The sequence below is a fragment of the Podarcis tiliguerta genome (assembly GCF_965153285.1).
Source record: "Podarcis tiliguerta genome assembly, chromosome: 3".
Classification (NCBI taxonomy): Eukaryota; Metazoa; Chordata; class Lepidosauria; order Squamata; family Lacertidae; genus Podarcis; species Podarcis tiliguerta.
In genome coordinates this window covers 58,232,429-58,251,370 of record NC_139536.1, presented here as the reverse complement: position 1 = coordinate 58,251,370, position 18,942 = coordinate 58,232,429, and the positions used below count along the sequence as shown (strand labels likewise).

General features: G+C 43.1%; 1 protein-coding gene and 1 long non-coding RNA gene across 10 annotated transcripts in view; one reads left to right on the top strand and one right to left on the bottom strand.

The window, feature by feature from the left end:
• The window catches only part of ADGRG6 (adhesion G protein-coupled receptor G6), a 99,111-nt gene extending 87,991 nt beyond the window's left edge, over positions 1 to 11,120 (top strand). For 5 of the 9 annotated variants that reach the window (XM_083434788.1, XM_083434786.1, XM_083434787.1 and 2 more), the window contains 2 exons: positions 4,659 to 4,705; positions 8,491 to 11,120. In XM_083434788.1, coding sequence (XP_083290914.1) covers positions 4,659 to 4,672 — 14 coding nt within the window. In that variant the 3' untranslated portion in view covers positions 4,673 to 4,705; positions 8,491 to 11,120. The remainder of the gene's footprint in view (positions 1 to 4,658; positions 4,706 to 8,490) is intronic. The other 4 variants (XM_083434782.1, XM_083434784.1, XM_083434781.1 and 1 more) reach the window with 1 other exon arrangement.
• Positions 5,667 to 18,942, bottom strand: part of LOC310675053 — a 47,981-nt gene continuing 34,705 nt past the window's right edge. The window contains exons 3-5 of the long non-coding RNA XR_014509898.1: positions 16,024 to 16,156; positions 6,938 to 7,012; positions 5,667 to 5,709 (exon numbers count right to left, since the gene is read on the bottom strand). This is a non-coding gene — a long non-coding RNA (uncharacterized lncRNA). The remainder of the gene's footprint in view (positions 5,710 to 6,937; positions 7,013 to 16,023; positions 16,157 to 18,942) is intronic.

The window sequence follows — 18,942 nt, the reverse complement described above, 5'->3', positions numbered from 1 at the left end:
CGAGAACTACCGTATTTTTCGCTCTATAGGACGCACTTTTTCCCCTCCAAAAATGAAGGGGAAATGTGTGTGCGTCCTATGGAGCGAATGCAGGCTTTCGCTGAAGCCTGGAGAGCGAGAGGGGTCTGTGCACACCGTCCCCTCTTGCTCTCCAGGCTTCAGGAAGCTATCCGCAAGCCCTGGGAGCCCGCGGGAGTCCCCCCTGGGCTCCCCCGGCTTGCGCAGAGCTGCCTGCACCTCGAAGCCCGGGCGCGCTGAGCAGTCGCGCCGGGGCTTTGGGTAGCTGTGCGCAAGCCACGGGAGGGCTCCCCCGGCTTGCACAGAGCTGTCTGTTATCCTGAAGCCCCGGCGCGCTGAGCAGTCACGCCGGGGCTTCGGGTAGCTGTGCGCAAGCCGGGGGAGGGCTCCCCCGGCTTGCACAGAGCTGCCTCTTATCCCTAAGCCCCGGCGCGCTTGGGTAGCTCTCGGCGGGCTCCCGCGCCTTGCGGAGAGTTGCCTGTTCTGTGGGCTGGGGTCGGGGGAAGCTCGAGCTTCCCCCGCCCCAGCCCCACGCCTGGGGGGGAAAATCTGCAGCTTCGCTGGAGGGCGCTGTGAAGGAGAAGCGCTTTCCTGTGAAGGAGAAGCGCTGCACAGAGAGAGAGAGAAGGCGCAGCACCCCTTGAGCAACGCACCTGTTGTGCGAAGCCGGAGGAGGAACAGAAGGGTCTCCTTCTGTTCCATCTCCAGCTTCGCTGAAGGGCGATGCGCCTTCTCCCTCTCTGCGCAGCGCCTTTCTTGTGAAGGAGGGGCGCTGCACAGAGAGAGAGAAGGCGCAATGCACCTTCAGCGACGCGTCTGTCCTGGCTTCTGCTTTAGCCTTGCGCAGCCTCTTTGGGCAGGGGGAGCCTTCATCCCGCTGCCCTGAAGAGGCTTGGCACGGTTACCCCAGAAGCCAGAACAGTCACACGGTATCCCAGAAGCCAGATCCCTCTTGCTCTTCTGGCTTCTGGGGTTCAGAATATTTTTTTCTTGTTTTCCGCCTCCCAAAACTAGGTGCGCCCTATGGTCCGGTGTGCCCTATGGTGCGAAAAATACGGTACCTGTATAAGCAGTCCATGGACCATATCTTTCAAGAACTCTGGGGCCACAGATGCTGCACAGGCTTCTTTTTGCTGCATTGGCCTCTGCAAAGTCCTCTTTTTATTTATCATTTTTTTATTATTCTTTATTAAATTACTATGTCTTCCTTCATCCAAGGATCGCAGGCCAGATTACAACATAAAAAACACAACACGGTAACAGACAAAAGAAATTACCCCTCCTACAGTTTAATGGGCCATAGATTTTGTTAATTAGACAAAGGCCTTATAAGAAGGGGAATGTTTTTGCCTGCTGCCTAAAGATGTGCAACGAAGGCACCAGGTGAGCCTCTCTGGGAAGAGCATTCCACAAGCAGGGAGCCATTGCAGAAAAGGCCGTTCTCCTGGAACAATTTGATTTCATGCTCCCTATACAAAAAGTAGGTTTAAGAAATCATAATGTGCCAGTATGTCAAGGCTTTCCACAGAAAGGTCTTTCCACCTATTTTCGCATCAGGGTAGTGGCATAAAGACAGTCTGGCATCGGATATGCATCAGCTCTGACTCCCGTAACAAGCACCTTCCTGGCAAGTTGAATAGCATGAATAGTAAGCCGCATAGAAGTAGAAAGACTAGATAGTATTTACAGGGCACTTGGATACAACTATGTTAAATATTCTAGGTATTATTTGTAAAATAGCATATTGCAATATAGTTTTTTTGCAGCTAAATTCTGCCTAAAGCAGAAAATTAAGTGCCAGGGCTGGGAGTGACATCCCACTGAAGAGGAATTGATTTCTGAAAGTGATGTGGGAAACCTACGAGTATCCTCTTGCCTTCCATTAAATTTTAGCTGGTGTTCTTCACACTGCTGTCTCTTCCTTTGTAACTAAAGTACCTCTGATGCAGTCTGGCCTCAGTTGAAGTGTGCAAAGATGAGACCACCCAGGTCTTTTTGATACTAATTATGTTACTTACCGTATTTTTCGCTCCATAGGACGCACTTTTTCCCTCCAAAAATGAAGGGGAAATGTGTGTGCGTCCTATGGGGCGAATGCAGGCTTTCGCTGAAGCCTGGAGAGTGAGAGGGGTTGGTGCGCACCGACCCCTCTCGCTCTCCAGACTTCAGGAGAACCGCAGCGCCAGCCCCACAAGGTCGGGGGACAGCGGGGAGGCGGAACGCCGCCATCCCGCTGTCTCCCTATGTGGTTTAGAGGCTGACGGCGGGGAGATGCGTGCTTCTCCCCACTGCCAGCCCCGTAAGCTCCGGGGACAGCAGGGAGGCGCAGCGCGTCTTCCCGCTGTCCCCAGACCTGCTCTGAAGGCAGGCGGTGGGGAGAAGAGCGCTTCTCCCCGCTGCCTGCCCCGCAAGCTCCGGGGAGAGCTGGGAGGCGCAGCGCGTCTTCCCGCTGTCCCCAGACCTGTTCTGCATGCGGGCGGTGGGTAGAAGAGCGCTTCTCCCCGCTGCCTGCCCCGCAAGCTCCGGGGACAGCTGGGAGGCGTAGCGCGTCTTCCCGCTGTCCCCGGACCTGCTCTGAAGGCAGGCGGTGGGGAGAAGAGCGCTTCTCCCCGCTGCCTGCCCCGCAAGCTCCGGGGACAGCTGGGAGGCGTAGCGCATCTTCCCGCTGTCCCTGGACCTGCTCTGAAGGCAGGCGGTGGGGAGAAGAGCGCTTCTCCCCGCTGCCTGCCCACAAGCTCCGGGGACAGCTGGGAGGCGCAGCACGTCTTCCCGCTGTCCCCGGACCTGCTCTTAAGGCAGGCGGTGGGGAGAAGAGCGCTTCTCCCCGCTGCCTGCCCCGCAAGCTCCGGGGACAGCTGGGAGGCGTAGCGCGTCTTCCCGCTGTCCCCGGACCTGCTCTGAAGGCAGGCGGTGGGGAGAAGAGCGCTTCTCCCCGCTCCCGGCCCCGCAAGCTCCGGGGACAGCTGGGAGGCGTAGCGCATCTTCCCGCTGTCCCCAGACCTGCTCTGAAGGCAGGCGGCGGGGAGAAGAGCGCTTCTCCCCGCTGCCTGCCCACAAGCTCCGGGGAGAGCTGGGAGGCGCAGCGAGTCTTCCCGCTGTCCCCGGACCTGGTCTACATGCGGGCGGTGGGGAGAAGAGCGCTTCTCCCCGCTGCCTGCCCCGCAAGCTCCGGGGACAGCTGGGAGGCGTAGCGCGTCTTCCCGCTGTCCCCGGACCTGCTCTGAAGGCAGGCGGTGGGGAGAAGAGCGCTTCTCCCCGCTCCCGGCCCCGCAAGCTCCGGGGACAGCTGGGAGGCGTAGCGCGTCTTCCCGCTGTCCCCAGACCTGCTCTGAAGGCAGGCGGCGGGGAGAAGAGCGCTTCTCCCCGCTGCCTGCCCACAAGCTCCGGGGAGAGCTGGGAGGCGCAGCGAGTCTTCCCGCTGTCCCCGGACCTGGTCTACATGCGGGCGGCGGGGAGAAGAGCGCTTCTCCCCGCTGCTGGCCCCAGAAGCGCCTGGGGGGGAAATATTTTTTTTTTTCTTTATTTCCCCCCCAAAAAAACTTGGTGCGTCCTATGGGCTGGTACGTCCTATGGAGCGAAAAATACGGTACCTTTAAGGTTTCCAAGAACTGAGGCTTAACTAAAACAAAACAAGATGTGATGTCAATGGCTTCTTCAGTAGAGCATTACTAATTGCTCCTTTTACTTTCTTCCTTATCACTTTGTGTTTAATATATGAGATGTTATTTTGTTACAGAGCTCATTAGAGCTTTCTCTGCCAGAGTGCAAAAGCCACAATCATTGACATATTACCGCATAGTGGTGGTTTGTTTAAAACCATGTTTATCATTTAAGAATCACCATATCTGTCTTATCTATGGATTAGCACGAATCCAAAGCTCCTAGGCACAATATACAAAATCATGTGTTAGATGTTTTCTTTGACTAGGCAGTAGGCCAGAGTGTCTAACCTTTGGCCTTCCTGATGTTGCTGGACTCCCAACTCCCATCATTCCTGACCATTAACCATGTTGACTGTGACTGATGGGAGTTGGAGCTACACAAGTTAGTCACACTTTCTGTGGGCAACGCAGTGGCGCTGTGGTCTAAACCACAGAGCCTAGGGCTTGCCAATCAGAAGGTTGGTGGTTCAAATACCCACGACGGGTTGAGCTCCCGTTGCTCAGTCCCAGCTCCTGCCAACCTAGCAGTTTGAAAGCACGTCAAGTGCAAGTAGATAAATAGGTACCGCTCCGGCGGGAAGGTAAACGGCGTTTCCATGCACTGCTCTGGTTCGCCAGAAGCAGCTTAGTCATGCTAGCCACATGACCCGGAAGCTGTCTGCAGGCTTCCTCGGCCGAGATGAGCGCCGCAACCCCAGAGTCATCCGCAACTGGACTTAACGGTCAGGGGTCCCATTAACGCTAAATGTATTATGTTTCATTTTATGTGCTGCTTTTGTAATTTGCTGTTTGTTCTTATATTTATTCATCCCATCTGAACCTAGTTATTACCTCTTTGTTCAGCAGTCCAGTTTAGCACTTTAAGCTCATCTTTGATTTCTGATGAATGTTATAGTAGATGTATATTTCCACATCAGTTATTTATACTGGTTATTGTTCCCTGGAATTGACTCCGAAACTCATATGTTTATGGTATAGATAATGTCTTCTAAGAACATTTCTCCATCAGAGGTGGAATATTCAAGGTACAGTGTGCATCACTTTGGCTGAATGCATGATTTTCAAAAGCTGGTGTGAGGACACTTGCATGAAGTTCCAACTCATGGCACAAAATACTTGCTAATCATACATACTGCTTCATTTTAAATTATGCAACTTCTTCTGTCATTAATTCTGATTCCCAGTGATTCAAGACACAAGATCGCTTCACATACTGGTTAGCTATCAAATGTAAATCTGCTTGTAAATGTAAATATACTTACCAAGTGGCTGAAATCAGGTGCAATACTGTTTTATATTCCATATGTTTTCTGTAAGAAACAACACAGCTGATGACTTTTATATTTGTGCCATAGATGGTACATCACACTACACAGATTCTTTTCTCAGAAAGTTCTACTACAGGTTTTTAAAAACTCAAAATACATATTTTAGTAGGTTATGGAAGCCAAGAGAAAAAGCTACTATTAAACACATACACTTAATTAGCTAGTACTGAGTTTTTTTCTATCCATTTTCAAGTTTTCAGTTAACTGAACCATTTTTTGTTTATAATTTACTTGGTTAACTTGTTGTGTTTAAGTAGGTTCAACAAGTATTGATTAGGATACATAATAATAAAATGATTTTAAAAGTTCAATATGGATCATGTAGCACAGTTCAGCAGTTAAATATTTAAGAGGTGCTCTAGGTACAAATAGTTTCTTAAACATCCCATTTTCTCTGTTAAAGGTTTTACATTTTTTGTTGATTTTTTTTTACAAATATGCTCACATAGTTAAACATGTTTGTTTATTAAACATACAAGTATGATATATAACAAACACAAATAATGTGAAATGAAAAGTCATCCTCAAGCCTTTTCAAAAGCAATAGAGAGAAACTCAGATCAAATCATAATCTAGGAGACCTAGCACTATTTGAATGTTTGCAGAGGGGAAAGGCTTGTCTGCTATGCATCACTGAACATACTTGCCTGCTTTTCAAAAAAAATTCACTCTGATATGCTGTGGCATGCTTGTTCTTCTTTCTATGAGATTAAAAAAAAATCTTTGCAACCATTTTTCTTCACTTCCAGATCAAAGTAATTCCTGCATAAACTCCATTATAATTTGGGATCATCATACATTCTTTTGAGAACTGCTTTTACCTTTCATTTTCTATCTAGTGACTGGTTTGCCTCATCTAGAGTATTGCTTGTCATAGCAAGCAGAACTGAAAGTGTTTTCTTGTCAATATAAAGTCTGATAACCTTTTTTTCATGAAGAAATTATTTCAAAAGTTGTTAATAGTAAAAAAAAAAAAAAGCAACTGTTTCAAAAGCCTTATGCTAGGTCCTATAAAGTAATTACAGTTTGGTCTTATTTGCTAATTGTTCATAAATATAATATGCTCCAAACTATGGAAATGATTGCTCATTACTTGAGCTCCACCTAATGGTCAAATTCAGCCCAGCAAAGCTTTACCAGCATAATTTTTAGCCTGCTGTTAATTTCTGAATCATAAAAATATTGTTCTAGAGTGTGTACAAGCTTCAGTGGTTGGAAGTGATTTATTCAGTACAAACTCAGGATGATACTGATTATGATGGAATAACAAGATTAACAACCATCTATTTATTTATTTTAAATGTTTATTTAGTTTATTTGCAGCATTTATATACTGCTTGGTTGTATTAAAACCTCAAAGCAGTTTGCCTGTTAAAGCCATAGAAAGGGAGACACTGTGCTGCCTAAAATGCCATCCATTATTCTCCCTTCCTCTCAATAACACACAATATCATTTATCATGATTGTCATGACTTAGATGGATAAATCATTCTGTTCTGGTCTGCATCTGTTCACCCATAATTTTATTCTGTTTCTTTAATCTTCAATTTAAATGAAATAGATGTAAAAATGTCAAAACATTCACGAAGCACAGAAGCCAGTGAAAAACTAAGTTCTGATCTACTCTTTATTCTGGATGGTGCAGGATCAGTTTGATTCCTGTTAGAATCTGCAAGTATCAAATTCCGTAAGAATCCCTAGTCGTGATGTTATGACATAGGCACCTCTTTTTTAGACGTTGGTGTCTCTGAGTCATGATGTGTGCTTTTCACTGACACCTACTAATGCATAGATTACAATAACACACATCATCACAATGTAACAACACAAGATGTACGATGCTGCAAATTGCAGCAGTAAACTTTGACACTGGGCTACAATTTTCAGTGGCAGATGCAAATCTACTTTAGCATGTAGTCTCATCCTCACCTGTAAACCTGCAGGCAGTACATGTCCACAGTGCAGCTGAAGAGTCTGGAATTCATTTCAGTGGAGATACGCAGTCTGCATTCACAAAGGAACAGAAAACAAGGATTATCCCTCTGTTCCAATTTAAATTAACAATGAGGCCCTTATACCCACCTGCAGTTGCTGGACTACCGCACCACTCATCCCTGATTAGCCATGGTGACCAGAGCTTATGGGAGTTGGAGCCCAGCAAAGTCTGAATGTCTACCTATTCCCCATCCATAAGAGTACAATTTAGAGAAAGTTAGGTCGGACTAAAAATAATAGCATTTTCCTCTTTCTGAACTGTCTTTGTGTTGCCAAATCTAATTATGTGGCATCACTGCATTAACAACGTGAGCCCCAGCTGGCTGGGATCACAATTCCAGGAGCAAGACGAGGGGGGAATTGGGCTGAAGTAGCAGCTGAGAGGGTAGCTGGCACTACCCAATCACTTCTATAGTAAGCTACACTTGGAATTGCAATTGACTTGCCACACTCCCAGGAATGTTGTACTTCTTGTATGTGAACATCCCACTGTTCCGTCCACACCAGTGAGCATGACATGGCTGCTGTGGGTGGAGAAACAGGAGGTGCAGATTACCTCAGGTGCCATTTGAAGTTCAGTACACATTCACTGCAGCCTTTGCAGTAGGTACCTTTTTAGCCCTTATTTTAGCTCTTAAATTCACTAATTTTAAATTATTGCTAAAAATCTTTTCCTGGGTATAATTTTGAGTGTTAAAATACTCAAAACAACAACAAAACTTTCCAGTCACCACCATGATTAGTATGCATGATAGTGTTATAGCAAACAGAGTGATAAAATGCCACACACTGCAAAGGTTGTAAATACGAGTTGAATTGTGAAAGGTTCATCTACAGTGTCTGATACATCGTCATGCATGTCAAAACCCTACACCGGAAAAAAGAGTAGCACCAAGTGCATCTGTTCCTATAGAGATGGAGCTACATTTGAAAAATGTTGAGGTTTTCTGAGGTCTGAGAAAAGACAAAAGAATCGCAGGATGATAGTGACTGGATGACTGCTTTGTGTAGATGCTCTGTAAAAAGTGAGTGATTGAAGCATGGTAATTCTACACTAAATGTCTAGTGTGGAAGCACCCAGAAGCAAATGCTAGTTAGCAGGTTTGAAAAAGAAGGAAAAACATATTGGTCCCTGAATTCTCCCCTTACCCTCATTTTTGTACCATAAATGTTCACTGGAGGATATTTAGTGCAACACTCATATTAAAGCTGAGATCATGTATAAATCAGCACAGAAATAATAAAGAGCTAGGTTCAACGTAAAATTCAAGCTAGTTTTCCAGCTGTGGAAAATGAACAACAGAAGTGAATTCATACTACAATATAAATTACACCAAGGCATATTACTCAGAACATTTCTTAAGAAATAAAAAAATAGAAGTTTAATGTATCTATGACTGTTCATACTAAGGGATTGCCTGTGGGTGTATAACTATGCAATTAGAAAATAACATTACTGACTAATGGATTCTCTTCCTTTTTGTTAGACAATGTTTTTCTTGACAAGCATTCACCAAAATATGTCCAAGTGGACACAGAGCAGACATCAATCATCCCAGTTCATCAGGTTATTGACAAAGTGAAGGGATACTACAGTACTCACTCGGACAATTTCTACAAAAACATCATCATGTCAGACTCCTTGAGCCACAGCACAAAGTTCTGAATTTCTGGAACAACAAAATTCAACAAAAAGCATGAAGCTTAAGAATGAATAAGGACTTGATTACAGAACGAGAAAAAAAATACCAAAGTCTTGTGCTTTATCCAGTTATTGTTTGTCTACCAACTTCAGCGGAAAAAAACACAGTTGTCCTCATTTAGGAAATACAACATCTGATTAATGTCTTCACTTGCACAATATTCATGCTGACACTTCTGCATCAGGACATTTGTCAAACTTCTGTCTTTTCCCAGTGGCGTATTAGTTCTATGTTTACTCCATCTGTATCTTTGCAAAAATTAAGACCACCCTAAACCCCCCAAATTCGTGACTTTTTAAATTTGCCGTTATTTAAAAGGAATATAGATATATATTTTTAATTCCTTCTCGGGTGTTCAGTGCATCGTGTTTTAGAGATCTTTTCCCTACAAGAAAGCCTATTATTGGTGAATTAATGAATGCTTGTGCCTAAAGGCACAAGGCCAAACTATTCAGATAAGATACCCTGAATCTTGCTTGCAAAGTCTGGGCCATATTTATAGCTTCGTGAATGGCAAAAGTGGGGAAGTGCCTCTTTGCCTTTAGAGGTGCTTAATGAAGAATTTTGCTAACTTGAAAGTTTGCATAGTCCTGGACCAAAAGGAATTTGGTCCGACAATAGATCAACTTTCCTAATATCAAACGAGAAGGTTTGCATACCGTGCAGAACACTAAATGTAAATCTTTGGATGAAAATGTAACATTTCCACATAGTTTGCCTTAATCTAAGAGCTCCTTACATACATGAGAACTCCTGGTTGGAAAATGAATGGACACTTTCCCAAATGATTCCAACGTTAAGAGAAGCTCAGCGCTATCCCATGGCCTACTGAAGTAATAGAGCTATAGAGATGGGGCAACTCTCTGTGCACAGCAGAGTATTGGAACATATGGTTGTTAATCTGTTCACATTTACACACTTTGCTCATATGCACATGGAATGTAGATTGCACATGAGCGTACTTTGTGTGCACTAAGGTGTATCAGTCCACGAACACAGTTGAAGTGATCTCACTCACGTTTTTTATTTCATTATTTCCTGCCACCAAAGCGCTCAAACCATCTTCCTGATCAACACTACCATTCACATTTTTACTTCCCCACGTTTTTATAAAGTGCTTTGAATTACAACTCATGGCTGTAACAATCATACTTAGATCCACTGGAATCAGTATGCTTAATTCTTGGAAATTATCTAGTAATATTCACTGTAAATATATACATTACATTTATCATTTCGATAAAATTTGGGGTTAAGGAGCTAGCTAAATGCAACAAAAATTAGAGGGAAACCCCCCAAACCCCAATGTTATCACTGTTCAGCACCAGTACAGTTTGACTCACTTCAGGTAAGTTTGTATAGGATCGCAGTTCCTCCAAGTGGCCAATCATAGATTTCCCCTCATATTGTATGCTGCTATTATTCCTAGGTATGGAGTACAACAGCAATTTGAGTGCTTACCCTTAATATCATTTCAAATATTGTATGGTTAATTACAACACTTTTCTACTGCATCACATATATTTAAGAATTAGAATTTTGTTACATGGAAGTCACTTGAATTGGAAACTGCTTAGGTCCTATTTAGAATTAAACAGCTAAGACAAGTGTTTCACCTCAAAATGTGAACGAAATAATTCCTGGCGACAATAATCTAATAGGGTTGAATGGCTTCTCCATAGAGAAGAACAATTTGTATCTGAGCATTGGCCAAATTTGTATATGATTATCTCCCTTTCTTAATGGCTTCCAGAAAGTAGCTTTAGTGTGAGATTTCTTTTAGATAACTGTTTTTAAAGGGAAAAATAAGAGAATAGCAATGCTTGTGAATTAAAATTAATAAAATACCCTAGTTCAATAAGATGAAAAAGTAGAATTTTACTGAGTCCTAGGTATTGTCTGACCAACAGATTAATGTATGGTTTGCCTATATTTTCACTAAATTAAGCATATCCTTTGCTTTTACTACCATGTAGTAATCTTAAACTGTCTTATTTCACTTATACATTTTCAAATACTGTTATTTCCCCCATTGTAAATCTTTGTTTATCTTGTTGACAAAGCACCACCTCTCTTGTATATAATTATTTATTTTTGAGGTTTTAAAATATGTCAGCATAGTGTTAGCTGCATACTGGCTTTGTCTGTGATTATATGCAACTGTTAAATGCATCTTTCCACAAGAGAGGGAGGAAAAAAATCATCTCAAATATGCATATATATGTATTATATTTTCTACGTGAAAAGTATATTGTGTATGATATTGCTAGCAGTTTGAGGGAAGCAGTGGTGTAACTTCAAATACTAGTCATTAAGCACTAGTGAGGTGGATTTAAAGTCTGGCCAAAAGCAGAAATACTTTTTAAAGCATTCCATTTGTTAGTACTCCAAATAATTAAAAAAATTTAAAGCTGTGAGTGGCTTTGTTTCTTTGCAACTGAACAGAGAAATTGTTCCATAAAACTCTGGGGAATAACCTATTTTACCTATTAATCTTGAGTAATGGACGTTTATTTCTTTATTAGCAGCATTTGTGTAACAGTGAGATAGAAAAAAGCACAATGCATAATGACATAAGATCTATGAAACACAAGCATTTGTTACATTTTCCAACCCTGATTTTTGAAAAAAGAAATACTCTGAGCATGCACGGTTTCATATTTAGCATTGAAATTTGAGGATGGAACTACAGATTTTCCCCTGCAAGCTGTGGGATTCTGACATCACTGCAGTGGTAGATCTTAGAAATGAAAGTAATACTGATACTGAACTATGTTTCATTAGAGTATATACCTTTCAGAATGGGCTCATACCATCTGTACGTTAGATAAAAGCAGGACACAGATTGCCCCACTATGAGTGAAACATGTTTAGGTAAATGAATTTCATTTTTCTCCCCAGACTCATACATCCAGTCATTTTATTTGTATGCTGCCTTTCCATAGTTAAAGCCATGCTCAAGGTGGCTTACAAGATGCGGGGAAATAATTAATTACAAATATAACAAAAAGAGTCATAAGTTGCAAATAAAACGCATCAAAAAGTGCACAACCAAATTGAACAATTTCCACATCGTATCTTAATAAGTTCAAAAAATGAAGATACAAAAAAAAAATCAACATCTATAGGAATATGTTGATTATTGCATTCTACCTCACTGCAAAAAAGATAAGAACAGAGAGTGATGAATGGATGTCAGATCCAAGAAGGAATTCATGTATTGCACAATGGGCAAAATTGAGATGTGGGACAGGTACACGGATATAGGAAGTGATGAAATGATGAAGCAAAAAGGCAATGATAATTGGATTTGGGGAAGAGCTTCCTATAGGTCAGTATAGGATTCCCAAGTCATCTGAAACTCCAGAACAGAGCCTTGGAGCTACAGGGTTTGAGACTAGTGTTGAAACAAAGTGGCAGAGGCACACTTGGGGAATTTTGACCTTTTCGTGATCCCTCCCTTTGAAAGGAATTGAAATGGGGACTGAAATGGATGAAGAAGAAAAGAAGGGCATGCCCTCAGTGGTAAGGAAGACAAGTAGGACAATGATCACTTGCTCTACTCTATACCTAGTTGGCTAAAATGGGGATGCACATTGGGATAAGTGTTCAAGTGGGAATCCATTGTGCAAATGGACAACATATTCAAGTGGACACCCTAGTAGACTGTTATGCACACATGCTGAATTATTTCCGATATCCATAGGCATATCCCCATCATGTTCAAGTCCAATTAGTACATATGGACTCAAACAAAAATCTTGGTGCACATGGAATTGCCAGTGCAGTGTGGGAATGCAGAAATCCTCATTCTGGTCATAACCTTAACTCCTATTGTGAGCCTTTCAGGTGCCCCTGGATGGCCACTATTGGAGCTCAGGTGAGCCCAACCACTGGAAGCCCATTCAAGGACTGACGGTAGCGCAATGGGGGGCAACGCACCCAAATTGGCTTGGGGGAAGAAGTCCTGGAGCAGCACGCTGGGGAAGGAGAAGTCAGACAATTCCACCAGGCAAGCAGAAATGCTCCCAGAGCAATCTGCTTAGCACCGTGTTGAATTCCTCTCCAGGTGCTGGAATAGGTGGGACTTTGATGCATCAAGGCAATTCTTAACATTGCTATTGGTTCTTACGAAACAATAATACAGATACACCTCCACTTCAGCCATGACTTGTCTGAAGAGCTCTTCATAATAAATTATGTTTTCTACTTTCTTCAAAAGTCTTGTGTGTTTATTTCTTCCCAAATGGAACTAAAATTGGGGGGAGGGTGCTGCCTATTCAGGAAATTTTATTGGTATTTAGAAATTTATTCCTTCCTACTCCTGGTTCAGAATCACAGTGCGATTAACAATTTTTAACCATTGGCTGTGTGCATTGCAGTAGGTCCCAACATATTCCTTTCAGGGTAGAGTGAAGGAATTCTATTGAAGCCCAGTTGGCTGTCTTGCCAGGAACCATCCATCAGAGGGCAGCATGGCACTGTTGTTTGTAAAGCACCAAAACATTCGTCAAGATTTGTTTATTTTCTTTATGTAACTGTAAGTTACATTGTTAGGAAGATTCACATACAAACTGTAAATTCGGTTATTAAATAAATGTCCACCACAACATACAGCAAAATTTAACTCAATGCATATTTGGGGATTTGTAGCTACTTGTGTGAGTTTGGATATTTGAGGGTACCAGTAGAACACTTTAAATTACTGCTTTCATGGGTACAGGTGTTAAGATAAAAATGGAAACTCCGTGGGGGTTTTACTCATGGGGTAAGCCCAGCTTCGCAGCTGACGTAACAGATAAGTATACCAGCAACTGAATACATGCTCAGCTGTTGGGTCGCATCTCTCTCCACCCCCTAATGAAGGCTTTGTTATTTTTAAAAGTGCTGCATGAGTGCACATATCCATCAACTTAGTTGTTTTAGAGGGAACTCTATTTAGAATGCAAAACTGCTGAAGGGATGGAGAGGGAGATTTATTGGTGACATCATGGGGACCAACCAATCAGCAGCACTGTGCATAGCCATTAGGGTTGGGCGATATAACAATATGTCATCCAAAACTGGTTTGAAGTTCACATTGTGATAATTGTTTCATATTTGAGCTGGCAATATATCGCGAATCACAATGTGTGTAAGGGCTAGGTGATACCTGGTTTTCAACACTGCGATAACTCGCCATGCTCACTCATTTCATGCCATATAGAACATACACCATTGAGATGATCATAGTGTCTTCATTCCTTCTACAACAGAGCCACTTCATTATCTTCCTAGTCTCCATCACATGCCAAAGCCCAAGCTAAAAACTAAAATGTGACAATCTGGGAGAATCCAAAGAGGTAAAAAGCTGGACTGGAATTATTCCCTCCTGGGCAAGAAACTAGAAACTGAGTTTATTAGGAACTTCATGGAAACATAGGGTATAAAGGGTATAAACACCTCTTAGCATTGCTGAGAGATGTGGCTGCTGAAATTTAGACCAGCTGAGAAAGCAATTCTGAGATATTACAAAAATGTACCCAAAATTCTCATGTTGAAAATGCAAGCATTGATACTGAATTTTTACTTCCAATTTGAAAATTTGATCAACTTTGTGTTAAGATGTCATTTGATGTGATGGAGTTGAGGGCATTCTCCATGGCTGGCTGGTTGTGAAAGGGCAGGCTCAAAAGTGAGCAAAAGGAGGGGGAGATGTGAGTTAATCTGGCTCCCAAGTGGAATTGCTAAGGAGCTATGTGCGTGTTAAGATCGTTAAGTGCATATCACAAATGTGTAATTCAGTGTGACTGGAGGTGGGTGTTGATTTTTCTATTTTATCCTGTTTTGATTGATTCGTTGTTCATTCATCTCATCTTATTTTGCTATTCTCTTTCGGCCCCAAAGTGATATATAAATCTTAACGACATGTTTGGGCTTTGTAATAGAGATGCCCCAGTCCATTTTTTCCTTAGTAGCACCGAACCTTTCAGAGTGTGAAGAGTCTTGCTCCCTTTTCTAGTCTGTGCTTTTGCTTCCCTGACTCTCTTACCACCTTAGGCAGCATTTTTTATGACTCCTGCTGCTGCTTCCTTCTCAATTACATATGGAGTCTACCTCTTTATTTATTTATTTATTATCAATCAGATTTGTAGACCACCCTTCATCCAAAGATCATGGGACAATTTACAACATAAGATGACTTTTGGGGAATGTAAAAGAGAAAGAAGTCCTCAAGGCTCATTTCCCTAAAGTGTAAAGACACGTATTTCCATAAAATAATAACAAAAATACACACACACCCAACACACACACACACCCAATAAAATCAGAGATGACACAATAAAGGATATGACATTACAATATTCTCTAAGGTTTGGCTTTATCAGTGGGTACGAATGAAGTCTAAGCAAAAGAAAATATTCACAGCATTCTTAAAAATCCTGAAAGATGGAAGTTCACTAAATGCTTTCAAAACATAACAAAACCTGATAGCAGTTCCTGCTCATTTTTAGAACATTGGTCTGATCCAGCACAGCTGTTCCTAAGGACTATCTAATGGCCCGCCAGGTGTCCCAGAAAAGCCCACAGGACAAGAGTGCAAATGTTGTAACCCAAAAACTGGTATGCAGAGGCTTGTTGCCTCTTATCTTCTTATAAACATCATGATTAATAGCCAGTGACAGCTTTATCCTCCATTTAAAATTTGCATTGAAAATGAAAGTCTATGCCTGGTGCCAAATATTTAAAAAACCACAGAGATGTATTTTCTTGTTTGGCTGATTCTTTAAAGGCTGAATTAATCATTACTCTCCCGATGAGATTTTTAGTTAAGCTCTATCAGACTATAGGAGACCCAACATCTGGACCACATCTTCATGGGCACAAACTAAAGCCAAGGCTTCATCTATTCTGCATTCAGACAGTTGTCTGTGTCACTATAGAGCCGTTGCACTCAGATTACACTGTCTCCACTGCGTTTGATAGAGAGGCTGCTGGGACTGACATCATCCCACAGCACACAGATACATCTTTGCTCAGAATACGCCATCAAAACATGGCAGTTTCTCAATCTGCCAGCTTAAAAGAAAACCTGCCTGCCAGAACTCAAGGAGCACATCAGCATGCTCGTGAGAGAAAGAGCATTGGCAAAGGAGACGGGAATAAGAATGTGACAGGTGCTTCCCATGTAGACAACTCTCTTGGAAACCAGCCATTTCGAATAAAGGGATAATAATAAAACTTGAGCATTGCATCCCGTCTGAAAGTGAGCTCCAGTGTTCGAAGCGGCAATGCTTCAATGCTTTACGCATACAACATATAATGCAAAGCATTTACCTCAAAGATGTTAGGCTTGTCCTCTTTCCTCTGAAACTGTAGGCCGCAACTGGATAGCCTGAACTAACGTGTGGGAAGGCTTGGCAGACTCTTTTCTTCTTCATTCACATCTGGAGTTGGAAAGGGATTTTCCCTGAAGTAAAAAGAAAAAAAGGCATGAGGTAATTTGTTCAGAGTCTTTGGTTGTGTTTTTTCTTTCTTTCAGGGTTTTGTTTTTGTAAATCTAGTAAAGCCAGCTAGCATTCAGCGAGCATAGTTACAGTCCTGGCTGCCACTGGAAATATGCCCTCTCTCAGACCAAGGATTTTTGTCTTTAATGTGTGAAAGAGAACTCCAGTAGCATTCAGTTCTGTCACATGCACTAGTGGCGCAGAGCCACCTTCCTGACACCAGTATTGCTGCAGCTTACCTAGGCAGGGATTGCAGAGTGGTGCTGAGTCGGGGCTGTGCAGACACACTGGCAGAGCTAATCCAGTCTGCATAGCCTGGCCCTCACCTCCACCTTGTCCACCCAGTTAATTGCTGATAATCACGGGAGTGGCTCTGAAGCGGCTTGAACCAAACTTCTATCTAGCTTGCCTCACTTCTGCAAGCAGCAAGAAGTTCCAGGTGAAGCAACACAAGCATTATTTTCCACCAACTGAGAAAGCAATAGGGACTTCCATGATGCCTTTGTAATATTTGCTTTAATTATAAAGATTAGAAGAGCACAGTAGAGGCAAACCTGCCTATTCTACACACACACACCTGTCCAAGAGGTCACACCAGTTTAGCTGACCTCCAGTTAAATTCTCCACTCCTCTCCAAATTCAATACAAAAGCTGGCTGTTTCTCACAAAATATATGCATTTGCCCCAGGTCTGTAGGTAAACTGACTGTTCAGAAAAGCATTCACAGTCAATGATAAGCAGGACGTAATTTTGGCAAGTTCCTGACTTCCACAAGGCAGCCTGTTAGGAAAAGACCATAGTAATAGAGGCAAATTCAAAGTAATCAAGACAGCCCAGACTCAAAACGCTATGTTGTTCCTCACAGCCACCCCAAATGGAGGTTGATTCACATTTACAGATGGGACCCCCCCCCCCCCCGCTGCACTTTAGCTTCTGTTAGTATTTTGCTGTGTTAGAACTACATCCCATACATGGAAATAATAAGGCAAATTGATAGCTCAGTTGGTATGAGACTCGGTATAAGACTCTTAATCTCAGGACTGTGGGTTTGAGCCCCAGGTTGGGCAAAAGATTCCTACATTGAAGGGAGTTGGACTATGATGCTAAGCACAAGACTGGTGTTGATCCTTAGCTATAATTTTTTCCTCAAGGACCATGTGGTGCTTTCAAACCACCTTTTAAAATCTACTGGAAAAATCAGGAATGGGTAGAAGTTGTTCTGAAGGAAGTGATAATATTTGGACATTGGTTTCTGTTTTAGATCTCCTCTGAAACAGGTGATGCTAACAGTGCAATAAGAAAGCACCTGGCAAGTGTTGAATGCTTTGGACATACAGCAAACCTTGAAGCAAGACTCAATACAGGATACTATTCATCCTAGGACCAAGGAGATTGGTCCATCAGCACAAGCATTTCTGCTTGCCCAACAATACAATCATCCCCCTGTCAAGCTGTACTGGGGGATCGCCCAATCCCTCCCAAGCAGATTTGAAGGTGGGGCATGAGTGAAGTCCTTGTACTCACTTCTACTCACACAACTACTTAGATGAATATGCCCCTTAATCCCCATCTTGCATGTGGAAGGGGAAATCTTTGCTTAAGGCCTTTCAATTAGCTTTTAGGAAGTAGCCAGAGCAGAGTTCTTTCGGGGCTGCCTCTGAATTGCACTTCTCAGTTCCTCCTTGTGTGCCTACTGCTCTGATCAATTTAGGTGAAAGGCACAGGAAACATTTTAATTATAAAAAGTGCACTCAGGGCTGAAATGAGATGTGAACAAGGAATTTCCAGCTCATTCTCTTAGCTACTGCACTAAACTATAATACAGTCTATTGTTTGAAGATGAAGGTATTTTGCTGGTTTTGGCCGTTGGTGTTGTGTAAATCTAATTTCCATTTAATTGCAACTGCATTTGTCATGATTGTACAAAAAATGTGGGTCACAGGTCTGCTGTCCTTTCTGCAGAGACAAGATCAGGCCCTGGCTAACTTTTTAAAATAGAGCTTGGTTTCTGTGGTTTGGGTCTGTGGCTGCTGAATACCAGGTCCACTCTCGGTGAGACCTTCCTCATCCAATATCAGATTATGGATCAGGAGGCTGATCTGTTCTGCATCACTGAGATCTGGGTGGGTGAGCAGGGTAGAGTTGGTCTCACCCAGCTATGCCCACCTGGCTACTCAGTGCAGAATCAGAGCAGACTTGAGGATGAGGGAGGGGGAGTTGCTGTGGTCTATAGAGATTCCATCTCTCTCTCTCTCCAGGCTCTCTGCCCAGTTGAGGGGGAATCTGGAGTGTGTGTTCCTGGTGTTGGGCAATCAGGCAGGTTAGGGCTTTTGCTAGTTTATTTCCTGCCTTGCTGCCCAGCAGTCTCCCTGTCTGGGCTGACAGAGCTGGTTTCAGAGATGGTGTTGAGGACTCCCAGACTGCTGGTTCTGGAGGACTTCAACATCCATGCCAAGGCTCAGGACATTATGGCTGCCATGACAACCACAGGGCTGTCTCAACATGTCACTAGCTCAACCCACGTGACAGGCCACACTCTGGACTTCGTTTGCTCAACAGGGCAGGAAGAGGCACTTCTTCCTGTGCCTCCCCTGTCAGAGGTCTGAAGGAAAGTGGCCTTTTCTGCAGTGGCTCTGCATTTGTGGAATGCTCTTCCCAGTGAGGTTCAGCTGGTGCCTTCATTATACACCTATAGCCACCTGGCAAAAACATTCTCTTCTCCCAGGCCTTTGGCTAACTAAACAATCTA